General features: G+C 34.8%; 1 protein-coding gene across 1 annotated transcript in view; it reads right to left on the minus strand.

Moving 5' to 3' along the window:
- Positions 1-23,257, minus strand: part of LOC109087208 (integrin alpha-9-like) — a 90,700-nt gene that overhangs the window by 26,765 nt on the left and 40,678 nt on the right. Inside the window, exons 15-17 of the mRNA XM_042736134.1 lie at positions 22,551-22,850; positions 2,454-2,606; positions 587-656 (exon numbers count right to left, since the gene is read on the minus strand). Coding sequence (XP_042592068.1) covers positions 587-656; positions 2,454-2,606; positions 22,551-22,850 — 523 coding nt within the window. The remainder of the gene's footprint in view (positions 1-586; positions 657-2,453; positions 2,607-22,550; positions 22,851-23,257) is intronic.

The following is a 23,257-nucleotide window of genomic DNA, read 5'->3' on the forward strand; positions in this document are numbered from 1 at the left end:
AAATCCAAACTTAATTTTTGATTAGTAATATGCATTGCTAAGGACTTAATTTGGACAACTTTAAAGGCGATTTTAATAAAAGTAAAATATCTAAATGTTTTTATGCAATAAAAATATTGTAATACAAATAAATAAATAAAAACTAGTACTGGTCCTAAAAATAGACCTAATTTTCCTGTCACAGAACATAAATTCTTTTTTTTTTATAGCCATTTCAGTAAAATGTGTTTTCAATTACTAGCACATACAGTAAGCAGTGGAATCACTATCCGCTCTTTAAACAGTGAAGGTTCAGCATTTAAGAAAACACTTTTGATTACAGAGAAACCAGATCATTGGGAAGCAGACTGCAGGACCTCCTTAAGACCAGCTAATGAATGACGTCATGGGCCGCTGAGAGCCAAGCGTGTGTCCACACCCACAGACTCAACCCTATTTAAGACCAGCTAATGAATGACGTCATGGGCCGCTGAACCCACTGGAAAGCAGCTTCAGTTTCCCATGAAGTCCTCAGGTTAATCACCAGATTCTCAGTCCACCGGAAAGATGGGCATCTCTGGACAGACAGTTCTTCTACAAAACTCACGTCTGTGAAGAAGTTTCTCAAAACTTGCTACTGGGGTTCCACAGGATACTTGGACCGCTACACCACCTCTCTGTCAGGAGAAACCCAAGACGGGACACAAACTTCTCATACTAGAGGCTCGTGCTGCTGTCTGAGTGACATCTCTAGCGGCTAGAGGGTGCTGTTGTGCAAGACTTCACACACTCATCCTGGGAAGTTTTTGTGTTTGCCTAGTAGTGGGCTTTTAAGTGTTTTGGTAGTGGTTTGAAAGTGCCGTGTGTTTGTGTTGGACATATTTAGACATCGTCGCCTCCAAAGCTCCAGTATTTGAGTAGTGGTTTCAAGCGTAATGCACATGAAAGTGGCATGTGTTTGTGTTGGACATATTTAGACATCGACACCTTTGCTTTAGCGCTACAGACAAACTGCACAGTTACTGCCTCCAAAGCAAAGCTGAGAACGGGAAAAGTTCATCATGCACCCTGAATTTTGCCTCTAATGGGAGGGTGGGTTATAAAGTGGGGTGTTGGCAAATAAATTCATCAATCTTCAACATTCCACTCACAAAGAGTCAACAGCCATCACCGAGCGCTAACTAAAACCACATTTATAACTAGAGAAACGGATCATTTCTGGCATTCGAAGCAACAGCCATCACCGAGCGCTAACTAAAACCACATTTATAACTAGAGAAACGGATCATTTCTGGAGTTCGAAGCTGGTAAATTAAAATAATGTACAATATGATACCATTGCAAAGATTTTATAATGTTTAAAAATAACTACACGAAATTGTTTAAAAAAATTGTATGATATAACTGTGATATAAATGTACGTCAAAGTATGTATACCTTATTACAAGGTAGTAATATGCACCAGTTAGGTACTAATATGTATACTTCTGATGCTAATGTGTACATTTATAGATTCCTGTACTAATATTCATCCGTGTTTCTTAGGAGGTAAAAATATGATACAGCTTTTGTTGGCAAAAAATTCATCAATCTTCAACATTCCACTCACAAAGAGTTCAACAGCCACCCCAGTGATAGCATTTATTGTGTACGGATCTTTTTTTCTGAGTACACACACACACACACATTAAACAATGTACACACACCATTTGCACACAAAACACAAAACACACACACACACATCACACACACACAACACACACCACACACTAACACACACACACACACACACACACACACACATCCACACACACTTTTTGAAAGGGGTTCCACAGCTGATACTTATTATAATAATGGAAGTATATACACACACACACACACATACACAACACACACACGCGCACACGCACACACACACACACACACACACACACACACGGGCTGTCAGCGTTAATGCATTAAGACACACAATTAATTCAAAATCATTAATGAGAAGTCAGATGAACCTTTAATCAATCTAAAGCAGCTCTACTGTAAAGAAAACCAGACTGATTACACTGATTACATTCCTGGCTATATAAAGCAAACCAGTGTTTCGCTAGTAAAGTTTTGAAAGATAAGGACTGTAATCAAGGCAAAGATGATGCAGTGACACACAGGAATCATACAGTTAGCATGTGTGTCTTCTTTATATTGATGTGCAAACAAACTGTTTATGTGCACTCTCAAAGCACTGATCACACATTGTATTTATGCACAGAGATTTTTCAGTACATTCACATTGTTTCCACACACATTCAGGATACTGTTTTGATCTGTCATGTGTATGTTGCTGTGTTTGATCATTCTGAATGGATCTGTGTAGTGCAGTCTGCTCAAGTTTTTGGCATCTCCACTATTTGTGTTTGGTACAAAAGGTTGTGTCATGTTTGAACTTAATTTTGTAGGTGTAGTAAAAGGTGGAAAATTCAAACCTCGTTCTTTGCAGCGATCTTCTTTCCTTTTTTCCAGCGTAGAACAGGAGTGAGTGAGGGAAGGTCACGGTCCTGGTGTCCATCTACAATGTGTTTCCCTAAGCTGTAGGCTGCTTCAAACACGATGGCAGCAAACACATCCTTCACTTCTTTCTGTTAAAAAGTACAAACACGGGAAAACGTGACGTATAATTTTTCTAAACTAACCTAACTGAAAATGAGAAATGTTGCTTTGGCAAATAGCTGTAATAAAAGAAGTAATAATATACATATACATACATATATGGGTCAAAGACGAAAAAGTGTTTAAGCATAAAAAAAAAGTGTAATACTGCTTTAAACTGTTGTAGTTTTTCCCCCCAAAAATGCAAAAAGTTTTCTGTTTTATTTAATTGCAATTTTGTTTTTGTTTTTTCTGAGCAAAAAATAAATATCATACATTTTCCCCTGATTTACAGAAGACACCCAGTAAAATGTCATTCAGTGTAACACTCTCGTCAGGCATATTTACAACAAAAATCAATGTATGATGACATATTAAAAAACTAATTACTTTCACTCCAAATACTAATGAGTTGTAATTTTACATTTATACATTTCTAACATAAGGTTTTGCCCATTTGTTAGTAAGAATTTTTTACTAATTTAAAACACAATAAAATTTAGTATGCTCTATTATTCTTTTAGATATTTTAATATGTACACTTCAGAATAAGCGTGTTGTTTGAATTTTTGCATAAATATTGTGTTACACTGAATGACAATGTAACATTATTTCAACCAAATTTTGACATTTTATTCATTTAAAAACTTTCTTTGGACCTTAAAAATAGACTTTTTAATTACATTTAATGTGACATTTTAACTATTGACACAAATCATTTTGTACATTTATTTTGATGCGGATATCTTAACGTATATATTGATATATTCTTTGACCCATATATATATATATACACAGACTGATACAAGTCTAGATGAATGGTCCATATGACAAGTAGCTCACCCAATCGGTGGCTGTGTAACTGGCTTTGCACGGGCTAAAATCACATTTGCGGTGAAAAGCTTTACAACCGAGGCTCTTTGCAAAGCTGCACAAAGCTCTTGCTGGCTCTGGCAAGTGATCTGTGTGGCATTAAAGAGCTACCAAAAGCTACTAGATGAACATTTGGATAAAGCTGGCACTGCCCTGCCCCGACACACTTCATCTTCCCTTATTTTGGCAATACGAGCCACGGCCTGAGGAGTGTTTCCTTTGGCACACCGCTTGGAAACAGTCAAATGAACGGGATCAAATCTCGTCATCCTCATTAGAGGACACTAAAGAGGGAGGGACATGGGGAAAGCAGACCTTTTCTGTGCCCTCTTCTCCTCTCCTGACTATTAAACATCACTCGGGACGGTGAAGAGACTTTCATCTGCACAACCGGGATAGAAAAGCAAACTAAGCACCCCTTAACTTTTCTTTCTTTCTCTTTACCCTTGAGTTTTATCACATGGTTTCCGTTTGTCCTCCCACCCATCCCCTTCCTCAGCGGTGCTGATTCAGACCCATGTTATAACTTATCATGATACACTAGATAGTGCACATCCTGTCCTGCTGTCCAGCCGACCTGCACCTTCACTGAAAGAGTTACTGCAGGAAACAGAGGTGTGGTGGCTGAATGGACAGGTTTTAGTCTCCAGAGATTTATTTACAGGTTTGGAACAACATGAAAATGAGTAAATCATGACAGAATTCTTATTTTTAATTTTTTTTTATGAACTTTCCCTTCAGAAGTAAACATTTAGGCTTTTTTTTTTTTTTTTTTTTTGCGATTTTTACTGATATAACCAATAGTAATCCTCATATTTTTATATAATGTAGATTGGTTACAACAAAACAAACTATGGTATATGAGAAATTTTGTTAAATGTTACTGTTAACTAAATCTAAAACTATTAGAAAATTGTTTTCATTTATTGAAATACAGTTGAAATAAAATAAAATAAGAATAAATATTAAATGAAAAACAAGGAATGTTGCCTTGAAATAAAATACGCTAAAAAAACATGAGATTTATTATAATGATATGAAAAATTTCAAAGGTAATAAAATTACTAAATTATCTTAGTACTTTAAAAATACCTAAAGTAAAATTAAAATGAAAACTAAAATAATTTAAAATAATTACAATAGTATAAAACTATAATAGTATAAAAATACTAAAATAAGAGATGCTGTTACTAACACAAAAAAACTGCTTTGTGCTGGAGATTTAGGTGTATAAATAAAAGCATCTGAGAATCAAAGCTTGTGTAATAAACCCTAGATTAAGCGTTTAGTGGCGCGAGTCCTGTGAAAGCCGTCACATTCATCAGCTGAGAGCCTCTCGTGTGCCAGTTGGCGTCCAGAGAGAGGGTTTTGTTACAGTAATATGCTTAAAGTCATAAAATGAACAATATAAAGCTCAGAGTTGTGTGAGGAGCTGGTGTTCTCCTCAGGTCCCAGCTGGGATTAAAGCAGAATGTATATCAAATATAAGTGTCCGACCGGTGACCCCCACCCTGGGGAGCAGTAAAGATCAGGAGACTGACGGCCAGACCGCAGGAACAGTCTATGTGCCACTTTCACTGGGCCACATGTGAACTGAGAACATGAATGACCTCTTGTTCTTCAATAAAACAAGATTAAGTGTGTACCAACCATCATGATAATCAGCATACTAAAAATAAGACCAAATAAACAGTCCAGCAGTGATAACTGAGGGAAGTTACTCTTGAGCAGTTCAACTTATCTTACATGAAAGTGCTTTACGTGTAATAAAGTTCACTTGGCTGAATCCCTGATTTTAGTGATTGGATGTTTACTAGTGATGTTAGTACAGCTCCTACCAACCTGCACAGGAAAAGACTGAACACTTCAGTTCTGTTTTACTTCAAAATTGGCATGCATGCATTTCTGGTTTGCCCAATTAAATTTGAATTTGAAAACACACACACACACACACACACACACACACACACACACACACACACACACACACAGACACACACATACAAACATTTATGCATACAGTACATATCGTAATTAAACAGTCTAAAAAAAATTATAAAAAAAGAAGAGGAAGAAAAAAAGAAGTTAACATCAGTTTTTTTTGCTTTTATGACCCTTATATTAATTTTAATGTGGAATATTATTTCATTGTAAAACAATTTTTTCTTTTATTGTATTTTTATTTTTATATTTCTTATGAAACTATTTATGATTACTATTATTTGAAGATATTTACATTACATTTACAATATATACATTAGTAGGCTGCTTAAGGGGTGTTTTGAAAACCAGACAATGACAAAAATTGAGACTCATGACAATAGTACAAGAGTAGAAGACGGACCGGCTTCCCACAATCTGCTAAAACCCACACAGAGGAGACACAACAGGAAAAAGCACCTCCTGCACACAAGGAAGTAGTAGAGGTCATATCTGAGCCTTGGCCTGTGTCTTACTAGCTTTTATCATTATTATTAATGCCTCCTTTCCCCTTCTGCTTCCTCCTTTCCCAGCCCCCCGGACTCCATGCTTTGCTGTATTTATAGAGCAGAAGAAAGCACGCCTCAGGTCCTTTAATTGGATGGGTGGCATCTGAAGGGACCCCAAACAACTGTTCCTTACATGTCGCGGACACACATCGACAGACTCGAGCCAAGCAGGTCAGTCAGTCGCCACAGGGCTTCACTGTACGAGCCACACGGCTGAAGTGGCGTCTGTTTCCTTACATTGTTTCCATTTGGCACAGTAAAGCCTTTCACAGAAAGACTCAGCACTATACAACGGCTTCACACAGGCAGATTCACAAGTCTTAATAGCACTTTTTACAACAGCTATAAAACTAAACTGTCAGAACCAATGGTCACACTTCAGGCTACAGCGCTCATGTTACTGTGTATTTATATTAGTAATCATTCAACACTACTGAAAACTAGTATATGAATAATAAATAACTGGCTGCTGCATCTGTGCATGCCAAGTCAAGCACCTATATAATAAATAACATGCGCATGAATGGTAATTATTTTGGAGAGCTGCAAGTAATTAGTGGTGTTTTCATATATGTTTGATTTATAACCATTCAACCATTTGATACATAACATAGTACTTGATGATTTTCATATTTATTTACACTACCATACAAAAGTTTAGGGTCAGTGAGTATTTATTTATTGCAATAAAAAAAGTAATACTTTTATTCAGCAAGAATGCATTAAATTGATCAAAAGTGACAGTAAAGCAATTTGCAAAAGATTTATATTTCAAATAAATGCTGCTCTTTTGAACTTTCTATTAATCAAATAATCTGAAAATAAACAATATATGGTTTCCACGAAAATATGAAGGAGCACAACTGTTTTCAACATTGATAATAATCATAAATGCTCCTCTAGCAGCAAATGCAAAAAATGAATATATGGATTGTGACACTGAAGACTGGAGTAATGATGCTGAAAATTCAGCTTCGCATCACTAGAATAAATTAAATTTTACAATATATTCAAATAGAAAGCAGTAATTTTAAATTGTAATAATATTTTACATTTTTACTGTATTTTTAATCAAATAATGCATCTTTTGTGAGTATAAGAGACTTCTTTCAAAAACAAAACTTTTTCAGACTCCAAACTATTAGTGGTAGTGTACAACTGTATTTAGATCAAGATAATTCAAAGACTAACATATTACAGTAAGACAAAAACATGACATTAACAGTAGAGTGTCTAAAATGGTAAAGTACTTTTTTAAGATCTTGAAAGTTTCACCAAACAAATGTGATAGATAGGTTATGTGTTACCGAATGTCATTTAGCATACTTGGAAGTAAAAAATATGATTAAAAACCTCTATAGCCATGAATGTGGGAAATGCAGTGTCTAATGTATGAAGGGTTGGATGGTGTCCATTCCCAAACTTACCAGAGCAATAATCTCTCATCTGAGGATCATTGAGTCTGACCTCATGCTTTTGAACATGGAGACAGTGGTGAAAAATAGTGCTGATTGAATGATAAGAGCATGTTTAGAGTTTGACACAAAGACATCTTAATGAGCGTGTGAAAAGAATGTGTTGAATGTCCTTATATGTGGTCGATTTTAATCTTCTTCTAAATAAAAAGCATTAGGAATCTAATTTCAAAATACAGGAAAAACAGTAATATTGTACAAAATTATTACAGTTTAAAATAGCTGTTTTCTATTTAAATATATTTTAAAATGTAATTTATTTCTGTGAAGCACAGCTGAATTTTCAGCATCATTACTCAAGTCTTCAGTGTCACATGAGCTTTCAGAAATTTGCTGCTCAAGAAACATTTATTATTATTGTCAATGTTGAAAACAGAAAACATTTATCTTGTTTTAAGGAAGTTCAGACATCTTTTCACGGGAAAGCAAGACATCTTTGTGGAATGTAAAAAGGTTCTCTAATGTCATCAGGCTGTAAAACAGCTTTTCTGACAAACTTACACTTTAAGTTTAAGGGAGGCTGATATCATGAAATGCTTAAGAATGTAATTTGTATTTAATGGCTTTAGTTTTTCAGTTATGTGCCAATATGAGAAGATTTGCAGAACCAGCAACCAGCTTTGAGAACTTGTCAGTTTATCTTAAAGATAAGCAGGGCGGCTGAACTCAACACTTTTTTCTGTTCTTCAGGGAAGGCAGAAGGGATGATGTAATTTGAACAGATGCCGATTGTGATTGGCCGAGAGGATCCGCACTCACGTGGCTACCACCAGACTGTTCCAAGAGTTATTAAAGACATGCACAGAGTGCACAAACCGGGGCTTTATCAAGACCCTCGAACTAAACACAGGTTCTGCTATTAATTTATGCTCCGCTGTAGGATTCCCTTTTAAGGGCAGATGCATGCATGACATGTATTTAGAGTTATGCTAAAAATATGAACTTAAGCAAAACATGAACTTCAATCCAAAGATCCTTATTATTATTGCTCATACATTTGAAAAACTATTCAACTTCAGCATGCAATCTATCCTGCATCATTTGTTCTACAGACACAATAATGCACTAAATACAAACAAGAAATCCTTAAAGAGACAGTTCACTCAAAAATGTTAATTTGCTGAACATTTACTCATCTTCAGGGCATCCAAGATATCGATGAGTTTGTTTCATCATTGTAACAGATTTGTATATATTTAACATTACATCACTTGCTCAATGGATCCTCTGCAGTGAATGGGTGCCGTCAGAATTAGATTCCAAACAGCTGATAAAACATCAAAATTTAAGTACTCTCTTGGACTGGAGTGGTGTGGATTACTGTGATGTTTCTATCAGCTGTTTGGACTCTCATTCTGACGGCACCCATTCACTGCAGAGGATCCATTAGTGAGCAAGTGATGGAATATTACATTTCTCCAAATCTAATGCAGAAACAAACTCGACTACATCTTGGTTATCCTGAGAGTCAGTACGTTTCAATAACCATTTTTCAATAGCCATTTTATTGTATGCATTGTATAAAATCCCTCATATATTTCATTCATACTCACATGGGTCACCTGAACATGATCCCCCCCATTGGACAACCCATCAAAGTTGAACTATACTACAACGACGTCAACTCCTCTAATATTATTGTCCATGACAGACATTGTATAATACGACAACATCCCATATGGAACCAATTATAAGACACAGAGGGGGAACAAAATTCAAGGCATTAAAATTAATAACTGTGACGAAGTACACAACTCATGGAGCCTGAAATAACTGTGTTTGTGTGCTGCATGTGTTTGCAAATGCAATTAACTTATTCATTTGTCAGAACAAACAGATTTGGGCGTTTACAACACGAGTTCCATCTTGGGATAAATCACTTAGCCTGTGGAAAACTACAAATTAGCATGAAAGATTAATATCGCCAGAAGAGTTCTCTGGACCTGAGCAGGTGAAGCTGCATTTGATTCCCGCATTAAAAGCTGGAATGGACTGTACATGAACCTTGCAAAGCCTGAGTGTGAAAATATTTATCAGATCTCCCTCCAAAATTCACAAGCTCATCTGAAACTGATGATAAATCGCAGACACTCATTCCTGAAGTGTTAGTCCATATACAGAAATGCCATGTTCATAAACAATTCAAACTAGCGGCTCTTTCAAACTGCTTCAAAACGGACCAAAGAAAAGAAAGTCCGATAATGTCAAACAGAACATAATTGTGCTGTGTGCAGAGAGACATGTTGTGGTTTAGTTCAGTGGTTTTCAACTGGTGTGTCACAGCATATAAATGCTTCACAGGTCTGTTCTTATAGACACAGGCAGTAGAGAAAACAATGCTAAATGGATAAAACATAATTATCGTATTATGCTATATAGCATTTATTAATATTCTGAAATTGTTTTTATTTTATATTTTCAGTTTTCAGTTAAGCTTTAGCATTTTTTACAATAATTTTTCGTTTTTTTTTTTTTTTTTTAATAATTTTGCAATTATTTTCTTTTCATCTAATATTCATATTTATTTTATTTATGCTGTATTTCAATAAAATATTTTTAATAGTTTTGGTTTAACTGCTATAAAAATGCTTTCCCTATACTGAGGAAAATATATTTCAGAGTTAAAAAAAAAACAAACCTTTTTTACACATTTTTTTTAGTGTAGAGGTAATATGGGAAGGTTATATGATGTACCAGTGACAAAATGCACAATTTCACACCAGCAATACAGCATTTTCCCTGAGCATTTATTCATTTGCATCTAAAAAAGCATTGCCTAGTTTCACAATACATGTCTCTGTTGCAACTTTTGTAACTCTCTGGCTCTGTTACAAAAGCAGCTTTACTAAGGATCATCCTAATTGAAATGGAAGTTCTATAAAAGGGCTCTACAAAGACAACAACTCACATGCAGCACAAATAGTGCTAATCAGCACAAAACCTTGTCACATTATATATATATATATATATATATATATATAATAGTATATATATATATATATGATGCATATAAACATATTGTATATATATATATATATATATATATATATATATATATATTATATATATATATATATATATATGTATATATATATATATGTATATATATATATATTACACTATATGGGCAGAAAATATTGGGACACACCTCTTGAATATTGAATTCAGGCATTTCATGCAGACCTATTGTCATATAAAATCATGAACCTAGCCATGCATTCGGCATTTACAAACATTTGTGGGGAAAATGGGTTGTTCAGAAGTGCTCAGTGGATTCAAGTGTGGCACTGTGATAGGATGCCACCTTTGCAATAAGTCAGTTTGTGAAATGTCATCCATGCTAGATATCCCATGGTCAACAGTAAGTGCTATTATTGGAAACTGGAAGCGTTTAGGAAAAGCAACAACTCAACCATACTTCCAGTGAAGGGAAATCTTAATGCTTCAGCATACCAACACATTTTGGACAATGCTATGTTTCCAACTTTGTGGGAACAGTTTGGGAAAGACACTTTTCTATTCCAGCATGACTGTGGCCCAGTGCACAAAGCCAGGTCTATAAAGACATGGTTGGATGAGTTTGGTGTGAAAAAACTTGACTAGCCCACACAGAGCCCTGACCTCTGACCCCATACCTTTTGGAACAGACTTTGCATTGGGAGTGTGCCTATAATGCCTTCAAATGCTGTCTAGTTAGGCAGCTCACTAGAGCATTTCTCTTGCACTGTAGTGACACTGAGGCAGATATAATTTAGGCTTGTTTGCCCAAACTGCAGGCGTTATCACAGGGACACATAGTTTCCGAGCCTCTCCATTAAACCCCCCCCGAGGACTGCTGAAATTTTCCCATGAGAATGATGATGGTTAACACACACTGGAGTGAGAGCATATGGGACGCCCATCACATGAGCTGGCTGGAAACTTATTCCATGTGTGGTTAGTATGCAGAACCCCTCCACACTAACTGCTTTTCCCTTACTGTATGCTATACAGCACCCAAAATGCACTTCTAACTTATTGATAACACAGTGGCTATGTCACATGACCTAACATACAAAAAAATTGCATAATGCACACAGAAAAAAATAGATATGCAGGTTATGCATGTGTACAGTACAAAATAAATAATATTAATACACAAAGACACATAAGTGGATGAAATACTGGAACAATGTCCTTGTAAAAATCTTGTACATAAAGTATGTGACCCTCAGTTGAAAACTCAGCTGGGATTTATAAATCTGAAATGGAGGTGCCATGCTCCTGTAGCGTAAACGGTCTACATTTTTATGCCAATTTAAATACAATAGGAATTACAAAAGAAAAAAAACTTAAAATTAAACACTGGGAAGCATTACAGCAATTACAATTTTACGGGGAAATGTGTTTAATTATCAGGGGAAAAAATGTCACAATGAAAAAAATAAAAAACATGCTTCATTTATTTAAAATATGATATTTTATATGTTTTCCTCTTGATTTGGTGGTGAAATGTGATCTGCACATGCTCTTGACAGGTTTTGTGTGAAGGCCAAAAAAAAGACTTATTAGAATGAGAACAAAGCATTCGATAAATGCTTACGGAGAATTCAGGCCAAGATACACACACTCTCTTAACACTTCACCAAAAATTAAACTGCCTGGAAATCTTTCCACTGTGCAGAAATACACCGGTATTTAGCAGGACATCCATTTCATTTGAAAGAGCAACAGAACACAGTCCCTTTGGCCTTGACATGTACAGTAATATTTCCACGGCTTTATACGTCTTCTCTGCTGCTATCTGTCAACATAAATGCCTGGAATAACTGATATGCCCTTAGGTTTTACTCACTAAGTGAGGAGGTGGGTCATGTCAAGGGTAAGTGTAGGGAGAGCCAAGAAAATCCTTCACTCCTGCTACTCATTCCCAGAATTACAAGCTGTTCCAAAAACGGGGCACTCCTGTAAAGGTCTCAAAAGCACTGCGCACCCAGGAAGCACTGGATGATTGGGATTAGTTCCTTTTATGGTAGTAATGTGAGTTATGGATGCTGGAGGGAATATGGCTTCCATCACTTTAAAACCAGTTCAAGAACACTTTAAGATCTTACACAAAATGAGACCAAGCATAAAAATGACGTATTTTAAGAAGCTGACCTTCTGTTTTTACAACATTCAGTCATTCTGAAAGGCATCAGATCATATCCGTGCGACTTTAGTTATCTACAATGGATTATTCAAAACTGACAGGAGACTAAAATAATTTCTGCTTCGGCTGTTGGATGTTTGTTTTTAGTTCTATTAAGAAAAATACAGGAACGACAGCAACAAAAGAGGTTAGAGGAGTTTCCTTATGTTGAGGAATGGACTTCCAGCTGTCGTATATGTTGAATAATGTATCTAAATATGCCATTTTTAATAAAACCTCAGATTCTATCTTCATAAAAATAACATGCAAAATCATATACTGTATGTTATACAGCTATAAAACATAAAAAACAGTAATGAATACTGTTGTCATGTGATAACAAGTGAAATCTAGTGATGTAGGAAATGACAAACCATTTCTAGGAAACTAGGAAATTATATTTTGATACAATAGGGTTAGGAAAATAAACCTTTGGTTCTCCAAATGATAATAAGTAAAAAAGCAGATGTAAAAAAAATAAAAAAGAAAGAAAGGTAGAAGACAGAAAAGGAAGGTCAAGTTGAGCGCACTATATTGTGGGATATGGGATTTATACTTATACTGTATATACATATACAGCGATAAAATTAGTATTGAACACATCACCATTATTCTCAGTAAATGTATTTCTAAAGGTGCTGTTAACATGAAATTTTCACCAGATGTCGGTAACAACCCACGTAACCCAAACATACAAATAAAACAACACAAAATAAATTCAATAAATTCAGAAACTACAACACAAAATAAATTGAGAAATTTAGTTATGTGTGATACTTTAGAAATATATTTACTGAGAAAAATGGTGATGTGTTCAATACTTATTTTACCCACTCTATAATACATAATTCACAATAATACATGAACAAAACATTTGTAAAGAATTTATTTTATTTATCTATCTATATCTATTCAATTTTCGATTTATAATATATATATATATCACAGAAGATCAAATAGTTAAATCTAGAAGACATAAAGATCAATTAATATATATTTTTTTGCGAATCCTTATTTGAAATTTCGAAACGTAAATTCAGTTGTTCATAGATTAAACTGAATATCTGTTGTTCGACAGTAGCCAGTCTATTAGCTTTATCTCTCTGTATGATCCTGCTGAAGCAGGTCTGTGAACATCAGCTCATCCTGAACGCTCAGGACGACAGCGACAGATGCTTCCTGTGTCTGATGAGATCAGGCCTCATAAAACCGCTCCACTGTTACAGTGCAGTTATTTTAGGTCTATTGTTTTGATCGCTGCCTGCAGCCTGGAAACAATCTCCAAATCTACAGCACGTGGGCTGAGAGATGTAAAATAAACTGCTATAGGTGTATATGTTTGAGCCTCTGCACTAAAGGTAGTCCACCACTGTGCTCCAATAGAAAAACACATACAATTCCAACAACAACCAGGGTGTGCATGAGACCACTAGTGTGACTGCTGTTTAAAATACACTGGAGAGAAGCCAGGTGTTAAACACCAGACACATAACAGCAGGTCATCAGACCATATGAACAAGACCCTCCAAAATCATGTTTTAGGGAACTGAAAATAAAAAGTAACAGAACAATGTGTGCTTGATGAAAAGCACACGTTTGTGAGACTATTTTCATAATGGAAATGTTGCTCGAGACATAGTCTCTGGTGTACAACCAAAACCTTTCTCTGTGGCCCATTTTATATTTAAAATATGTTTTATTGTATATCATGATATTTATATTAAATATATTAAATCTAATAAATAAAATAAAAATATTTTAACACTAACACTTAACAGTGTGTATATATTACTGTACATATATACAGTATATATTACACTACTGTCATACATATATATATATATATATATATATATATATATATATATATATATATATATATATAAAATAAAATTATATATTTACATTTTAGCAAATATTATGATATTTATATCATGGCACTTTAAAACTATTTTAGAAACTTAAATATAAACAATTATAATATACAATATATATATATATATATATATATATATATATATATATATATATATATATATATATACATACATACATACATACAATTATGAAATACATATTATTTAAACAAATTTGTATTGTATTATATCAATACTACATTTAATGTAATCAAATTCACTAAATATAATATATATATGATGATGACTGTCAGGAGCAGGCCTAACTTTGGATTTTCTCTACAGCAAGTCTGTATAAATAGCTTAACATCATTTAATACTGTACATGCATTTACATTCTAGATAAAATATAACACTTTTGAAGCTGGGGTTTTTATGCAAGTATTAGATTAAGCACCATGCTGTCTACTTTCCCTGGATTCAGCAAGCAACTGAACAGACACTTTGTTACTTCATATGAAGTTTTCTGCCATTTTGACTGTTTCCGAGTTCTTTCCATGACATTTATTGTCGGTATTGTGGGTTTCTTGCATTTTAGTATTTTTCTGTCACCGTGTTTTATAAATAGGTGCTGGAGTCGTTAGCGTGTTTAATGGGAGACAGCTGGATATGATTACCTTCCTGCCGTGTGGATTCATTGTATCAGCTTTCTTGGCCGGGCGTAAATGAAGCCCGTGGAATGGCACTGGAGGAATTGCAGCGTTATGTTATATGTGGCAACACAAAGCCAGTAGTGTGGCAAACATCCTAGTCCTCTGCTCTCACCGGGTCAGTGCTATGAATACCATCAAATAAGCAATGCACGATTTGACACAGTATGTGTGCATTTGAGAAACAGAATCAGTGTTGTGTGACACTTCACTCTGTTCTAAAACTTAGTAAGCAGTCTACCTGGACAGCATTTCAAGGTATTGCAGATATCTGAATACAGCTCTAAAATTACTGCCTTCTAAGACGCCTAATTTAGGCCAAATTTAGGACAGATAAGGCAATGAGATTGGAGAAAATATCATCCAAAATGACTGAAATGTCTAGAAAAATGTTATGTAATTTAGACTACTACTATAAAGACACTACTGTCCTTAGGTTTTTAACCTTTTTATTCAGCAAGGAAGCATTGAACTGATCAAAAATGATACAATGGTATTATGCTGCTATTTGAACTTTCTATTCATCAAAAAATACTGAAAAAGTTAAATATGAAGCAGCACAACTGTTTTCAAAATTGATAATAATATAAAATGTTAATCAAATCAGCAATGTTTTAAGAAGGATCATGTGACAGACTGCAGTAATGAAGCTGAAAATCCAGCTTGCCATCACAGGAATACACTCAAATAGTTATTTTAAATGGTAATAATATTTCACAAAGTAATGGTTTGTTCTGTATTTTTGATCAAATTATTGCAGCCTCAAAGAGACTTTAAAAACATAAGAAATCTTACTGACCCCAAACTTGGCAATGCATATCATTCAACACTATGTAGGCAGTAGACAGCACTGACACAACACTGCAGGCAGCTGTGGAAGTGTACCACATACATCAGTAAAGCCTGCAGGATTTGAGGTGTTTATGTAAACATGGTAAACAGAACTAGCAGAGGCATGCCACACAACAACCAGACAGCTGCAGGAATCTGACAGTCTTTAGCTTCTCCACTACTACAAATCCCAGTCCGATCTCATGAGGGACAATGACTAACGGGTTCGGTTTCGCTGAGCGATAGAGTGACATCTATGCCACATGTACAGTATGCACAAACTAACCTCTGATTAGTACACAAGATACTGGAATGTAAATGCATAAATGATGCTAAGCTATTTCTATACGCTTGTTAAAATACAGGGGGAAAAAAAAATGAATCAACGAGGTTGACAATCATCATACATATAAAATAAAATAATCATAATCAGGATCTAATGTACAAAATTTCATATTTAGTACAATATATTGTAATCTAATCTTTTTCATAAATATAATATAAAGAATTCCCTTATGCTCATCAATACTGCATTTATTTGATAAAAAAAAGAGTAAAATTTTGAAATATTATAATTTAAAATAATTATTTCCTATTTTAATATACTTATTATTAATAATTGTATTTTGTTTATTTTATATTATATATGTTATAATATTATATATAATATAACTGAGATTATTCAAAAAAGTTTTAATTTTTATTAATTATTTATAGTTTTTTTATATACATGCATTTTTCTATTTTTATTTTACATGACGTATATCATAATATTATATACTGTACAATTTAATTTACAGTTGCTATCTAAAGTATATATATATTTTAAAAATATTTTCTTTTATATTATGTACATTATAAAAGAATATAAATATTACAATACGTAATCGAATACATCATTTCTATCATATATTGCATGCATACAAAATACTCTTTAAATTTGATTCTACAATAATTTCTGTGTCCAGGCCGATTTATTGCGTTGGGATTCAGGGTGAACTGTCCAGAAAACGCTCTGCCATTTCCCTTTTACTAGTGAAAACAGTGTGTGTGGCCGCCACAATAACACAGGAAATAGATTTGTCCCTTGCATCTGGTTCTGTTCATTTGAGTGTTGAAGTCCCTGATGCCTCATCCTTCAGCATGGACATTTAAACCTGGCCCGACTCGCTTCAACACTCATCCCTGTACATGCAATACGGAAAATCCACCCAAGCAGTTTTTCGACCCATCGTGCACGGAGTGCCAAGAAGAAAACACATAAAAGCATGAATCACGGATTGTGAAAATGACACGAGATGATGAAGTGAATGGTTAGCATGAGGGTGGCAATGGTAAGCCAAGAATCCAGCCCAGTCTTCCACTCAGCTCTACAAGTTTTTCCCAACAACATCATCCACAAACTCCGCCATCCATCATGATCAGAAAACGCTCTCAGGTGCAAGTGCAATACATATGCAGTTCATCTAGCTAAAAATAGCCAAAGAAAAAACATCTGGCAGTCTGGTATGATATTCCGAAACCGTGCCAATAGAAATATGTTTAAAATGATCAACAAGAATCTTACGTAATGCCTCCTATTCCAGCGGGGGGAAATTATAACTAGACTATTTACTAGATTTGGAGAAGCCCTTGTAGATGCTTGTTTCCTTTGGCACGATGCAGGGGTTTTACAAACTTTTCTAACCTCGCTGTGCACAGGAAGGGTTGTGTCAACCAACCACAGCAACCTTTGGAAAAGCAGAATAAGTTCAATTAAATGTACGTAACATCCTCTTATTAAATCACATCTAATTCTGGATTGTGCTGCAATGATCCTTCTTAAACAGGAAGCGCTGCAGGCGCTGTTCAGAGATATAACAGAATAAAGATAAACACAACTCTATTACACAGTAATTATATTTATTAAACTTGATGAGATTTATTTGATGTTGTGTGTTATTCTGGTATCAAATATATAATATACATTTTATTATTTATAGAAATTACACATAATAAAACAAAAAAATAATTTAAGGTTAACAACAAAAAACAGTGTGTGGATATCTTTTTTATATAGAGAAAGTTTTATATATAAATGTGTGTGTGTGTATATATATTGTGATATATTGTGTGTGTGAGTGTTTTGATCAATGTCAGCGTCCAGTTGACGACACGGCAGCTCGCGGACCGCTGTGACGTCACTGTAGTGCTAGTGAAGGTTCCCTCCAGAGAGCCAGCTGCTTTCCATTAGCATACCTCACCTAGTGAGTGGGGGTCCTGGCTTCATGCGGGGAGACGCTAACACTCGGATAAATGAGAGGATGGCCATGCAGACTGGCCCTCGGGACTGCAGCCAAATCACGCTTGATGACGGGGGATTTGTGCTGCTTTGAGCTCGCCGACTGAACAAACACACTCGTGTTGTGGAACATATTTAAGGGTTGTTTGACAAACCGATACAAGGCTTATACTTTATAACTAGCTGGTATGGGAATTCGACTTTTCTTCTCAGAATTGTGACTTTATCTTGCAATTCTGAGTTTATGTCTCACAATTATGGCTTTTTAAAATGAAAAATAAATAAAAATAATAATAATAATCATAATTACCTTTTTATCTCACAATTAAGACTTTTATTCCTTGCAGTCCAAATTGGGAGAAAAAAGTGAAAAATTTTTATTTATTTTTTATAATTTTGGCTATTTATAGTAAAGTATCTAACTAGCAATGACCGTCACCCAAAACAGTTCACTAATTTACTCATCAAGTGAGCAAGTTAATTGTATGTAAAATACGTATCATTGAAAAGTTTGGGGTCAGTAAGATTTTTTTGTTTTTTGAGAAATGAATACTTTTATTCAACAAAGGTTTATCAAACGTGATAGTAAATACATTTATAATGTTACAACAGATTTCTGTTTTAAATAAATGATGTGCACTTCTATTCATCAAATAATCCACTGAAGACAAATAATGACACTGAAGACTGGACTAATGATGCTGAAAATTCAGCATTGCATCACAGGAATAAAATAACATTTTACAATACAGTATATTTACAATAGAAAACAGTTCTTTCAAAATAGTTTTTGTTCGAATAAATGCAACCTTGATGAGAAAAAGAGACTGTTTTCCTTAAGTCTTACAGGCTCCAAACTTTTGAACACTAGTGAAACTATGAGCTGCTCTTTCACCCTGTGCATACAGTATAAAAGCAGCCTGGCAATATCCATAATAAACCCGCATGCCTGGCACGATCAGTTTAAACAATCTTAAATACATCACAGACACAGATACTTTTCTTACGCAAACTTAAACAGAGCAGCCCTGCTAATGCAAACACTTCTCACAAACGCACAAAGAATCCAGTGCAATAAAAGTGCATCTCACTTACATACGGCTGACAGGTTAATTCTAAGCTGCGATAATAAGGAGAATTAACTTCAGACTGAGCTGAAAGTGTTTGCTATGATCACACCATCGCTATGCATACCGTGTACTTAGAAATAGAATCAAAGGCATACTATAATTAACAGCACAAATTCAATATCAGATTAGATTTACTGTATTTGTTGTTTTGTGGACGTGAGAGAGGTTTGCACAAACGAAATGCAGTGTTGAAGTGGCATAGGATAAAAAACAGAACTAAAATTAACAGCAAATAAAGTCTGTTTATGAGGGATTATTGATGATAAGGCAGGTGTTTTCTACATGTGGATATTGTAAACTCGTGTAAACCCTTCGATGTGGGACATTCAGACTGTAAGTTTCTCCAGTTTCTCCACTGACAGACAGGATTCACGTCAAATCTACCAAGACCAGTGTGGTCATACAGATAAATGAGTGTCTTTACTTCAGACGAAGGCTGTTTATGCTGCTTGATCCATTAAGGATCACCCAATGAGATCCGACTGCCCACCCAGAACACAAGAACAACCTTTTGACAACAAGTGCAAATTCTCGGCAGCCATTAAAATATATCTACCTGTATTTGTGATTCCCTTTCCAACACAGTTGCTTCAAAACACAAACATCGAATAAACTACACTGACTTGTAGACCATATGACAAAGCGGCAATAAACAAGCAGCACTCTGATTATTTAGGGCCTGAGAAAGTGATTGTAGGGTGTTTGATAGAATGTACAAACACAATGACAGATGCGGACGCAAATCTGCAGTGACTACAAACAAGATGAAATATTAAGATGCATTACGTCTCCACTTCGCTACAGCATAGATGCATTTACTGGTTTAAAGTTCAAGCAGGACATTTAAGGGTCATTGTATAAAAAAAGGTGATTTTTAAAGGCTTAAGGTCATGACACTACATGCTACAAACCTAACAAAATATAAGACGTAGTGCTAAAAGAGTCATTTAAAATTATAAATATATATATATATATATATGTCAAAATACGCATAATTAAAGCGTTAGCTATTCAGTTTTAAAGTCATTTTTTATGCACATGTTAATGAAGGAAGACAAAAGGCACACAGTTTTGCAGAACGACCCTCATCAGTCTTAAATCTGCAAAAGGAAACCATGTGTGAATGTGCTTGAGTAAACGCAAGAAGACCAGGTCAGCAAACCCTGCACTGTATCGTCACTGCTTGTATGTTGTTGGTTAATGCATATTTGTATCATGCAGGAATAGGAGCATGGTATGGGGTGAACCCTTGCTATGGAAAAGTGGCCTGCAGAGGCTCATAAAGCAGCGCCAGTGAAATTTACAGGCTCTGTGTGGGCCTCCTTGTTAGAGCTCAAGCTCCACGTCGCCCTGAGGATACTGACGCTGACCGAAGGCCGGGATAGCAGACTATTACCAGCAGACAGACAACAAGAGCCCAACTGTGCGGCCACAATGACGACTGTCTCAGCAGAGTCGCCAAACAAGGTCTCTCATTAAGAGCCCGCATTTCAAAGGTAGTTGTTTGTCACCTGATGATGAGACTTTATTGTGGGTCTTTCTTTACATTTACATTTACATTTAATTATCTTTATTATAGGTGAACTTCTCTTTTGAGCTGCCACATGACTTAATCAGAGCTTTAGCCTCGGCACCAAACACATGCATATGTCTGACGTCCATTGAGGGCAAGACTGCAGTAAACAGCAGCACAGTTTGCTATGGCTTCAGAATACAGCACAAGAGTCATTTTCCAAACAGCAACAAGTAAAAACTACTATTTCGAAGCGATTACAGAAAAATGCACATGGACTTATTTGGTGCATGCTGATGGAGTAAAATAAAGTTCAGCAATAAATGACCTCCAGTGCAGGGCTGTTTGCATGGAACAGCAGGAATTCTGTGATGCTGATAAAACTGGACTGAGACCTCAGTGACAACAAGCCACAGTTAAGTCAACATGAAATGACATTCACAACCCAGTTACTTTCGTAATATGACATATTTCACAATGAAATTGTATAATCTATGAGAAACAAAGTAGGCTGGGAGTTTTTTCCATGCCAGTTTTTGAATGAATTTGTTTGATTTCAGATTTTGTTTCATTGGAATTTTTATTTAATTTGTATTTATTCTTAATAAAATAAAATAAGATAAAATATAAAAAAAACTGAATGAATGCATTAACATTGAACTTTGTTAAAATGTTTTCATTTTTTTAAGATTTTTCTTAAGTGGGTATGACATGCAAAATTTTTCTACAACTACATTAATCTGAAAAATGGATAACTGAATAAAGAAAAGAAATTTAAATACATCTTTTACAGTTTTTTAAAGACTTAACTATTGGTTAAGTTTCTAGGAAGGCTGCTTAATTTAAAATTGTGTCCTAAAAATCTACTTTACAGCTAAAAAAAAAAAAAAAAAAAAAAAACTCAATAAAAACAAGCTTTAATATTATCTAATTCAATGATGCTGAATCCCATAACTTAGTTTTTCACAATATAAAATAAAGATTTTTCCAAATATATATTGTATCGGCTAAAATGCACTTATCAAAATAACAAAAGCAGACGAATGTCAAAAGTTCCGGTATATTTAAAATTTATGATTTCAATTGCAATCTGCAAAGGAGTGAAAAAAAGTGGAAACTGTGATTAGGCATAAAATAATGTCTTCTGAATTATCAATATATGTGAACATCAGCCGAGAATTGAACAAACAGTTGTGAACTGGATCAGAGGAAGACGGGAATCATGTCTCTGTGTTAGTTTTTCTGCAGATTAAGGGATAATACAAGCCTTTTTCACCTTAGAAATGGTTGTCAGAAGCAAAAATGCTATATTTTGTGAGAAAGTGTGATGTACTAAAGCAAAACAAGAACTATTTTGGAATCAGCATCCCAAAATTAGTAAGAAACAAGCATTAAATTTCCTTCAGCAAATATGATGCCAGTAGGTGTTATTGTTATTGGTTATTAACGTTTTATGAAAGATTACTACTAAAAACTTTATTCTTTGGGATAACATGAATAGATGCACAGTAAGACCAGAAACACGTTCATGTTGACTCTAAAGGACAAATCCCTGAAGCCTGAACCTTTGGATCATGTAGTTCTGGGATATCAGAGGAAAACTCACCCTCACAAAGGACGTGTACTGATGGCACTGCGGCCGGTTGATCTCCAGGCTGAAACGCTGACTTACAGCACCTGTCTGCTCTCCACCGTTTCCAAAATACACCCGCGCCGGCAGACCTCTGTGTCTCTTATCTGAATCTGCAGTTAGATTGTACAGCAACTCTGAGGAGAAATACAGAAACCAACATTTCAGAAAGACAACAATGTGGAAACGTCTCTCAAAAACACTCACTATCAGAAGCATTCCAGGACAAATTCTGGGATTTAAAAACAAAGTCAAGTAAGATGTCAAGTTCCCACTGTAAAGTCATGGAAATGAGAGAAAACAGTACAAGAACATTTCTGGGGCCACGTCCAAGAGTTTAATGTTTGTGATTCATTTCTGGAAGTCTGAGAAAATGGCAAGGGCATGCAGAAAAAACATGGTTCAAAATGTATTGATGAATCACATGAAGAAATTTGTGGGTAATATTTTATCCCAAAATTAAAATTAAAATTAAAAAATTAAAAATTAAATAAAATTAAAATGTAAATGAATAGAAATAAAAATAAAAATAAAATATACTGATGACTCTTATGAAGAAATGTGTGGGTCATATTTTATTAGAAAATAAATAAATAAAATAACATAAAATGTAAATTAATAAATCAATCAATGAATGATTGAATTAATTAATAATTAAAATAAAAAATAAAATGAATGAATAA

Source organism: Cyprinus carpio, chromosome B13 (assembly GCF_018340385.1).
Source record: "Cyprinus carpio isolate SPL01 chromosome B13, ASM1834038v1, whole genome shotgun sequence".
In the NCBI taxonomy this organism is placed as follows: domain Eukaryota; kingdom Metazoa; phylum Chordata; class Actinopteri; order Cypriniformes; family Cyprinidae; genus Cyprinus; species Cyprinus carpio.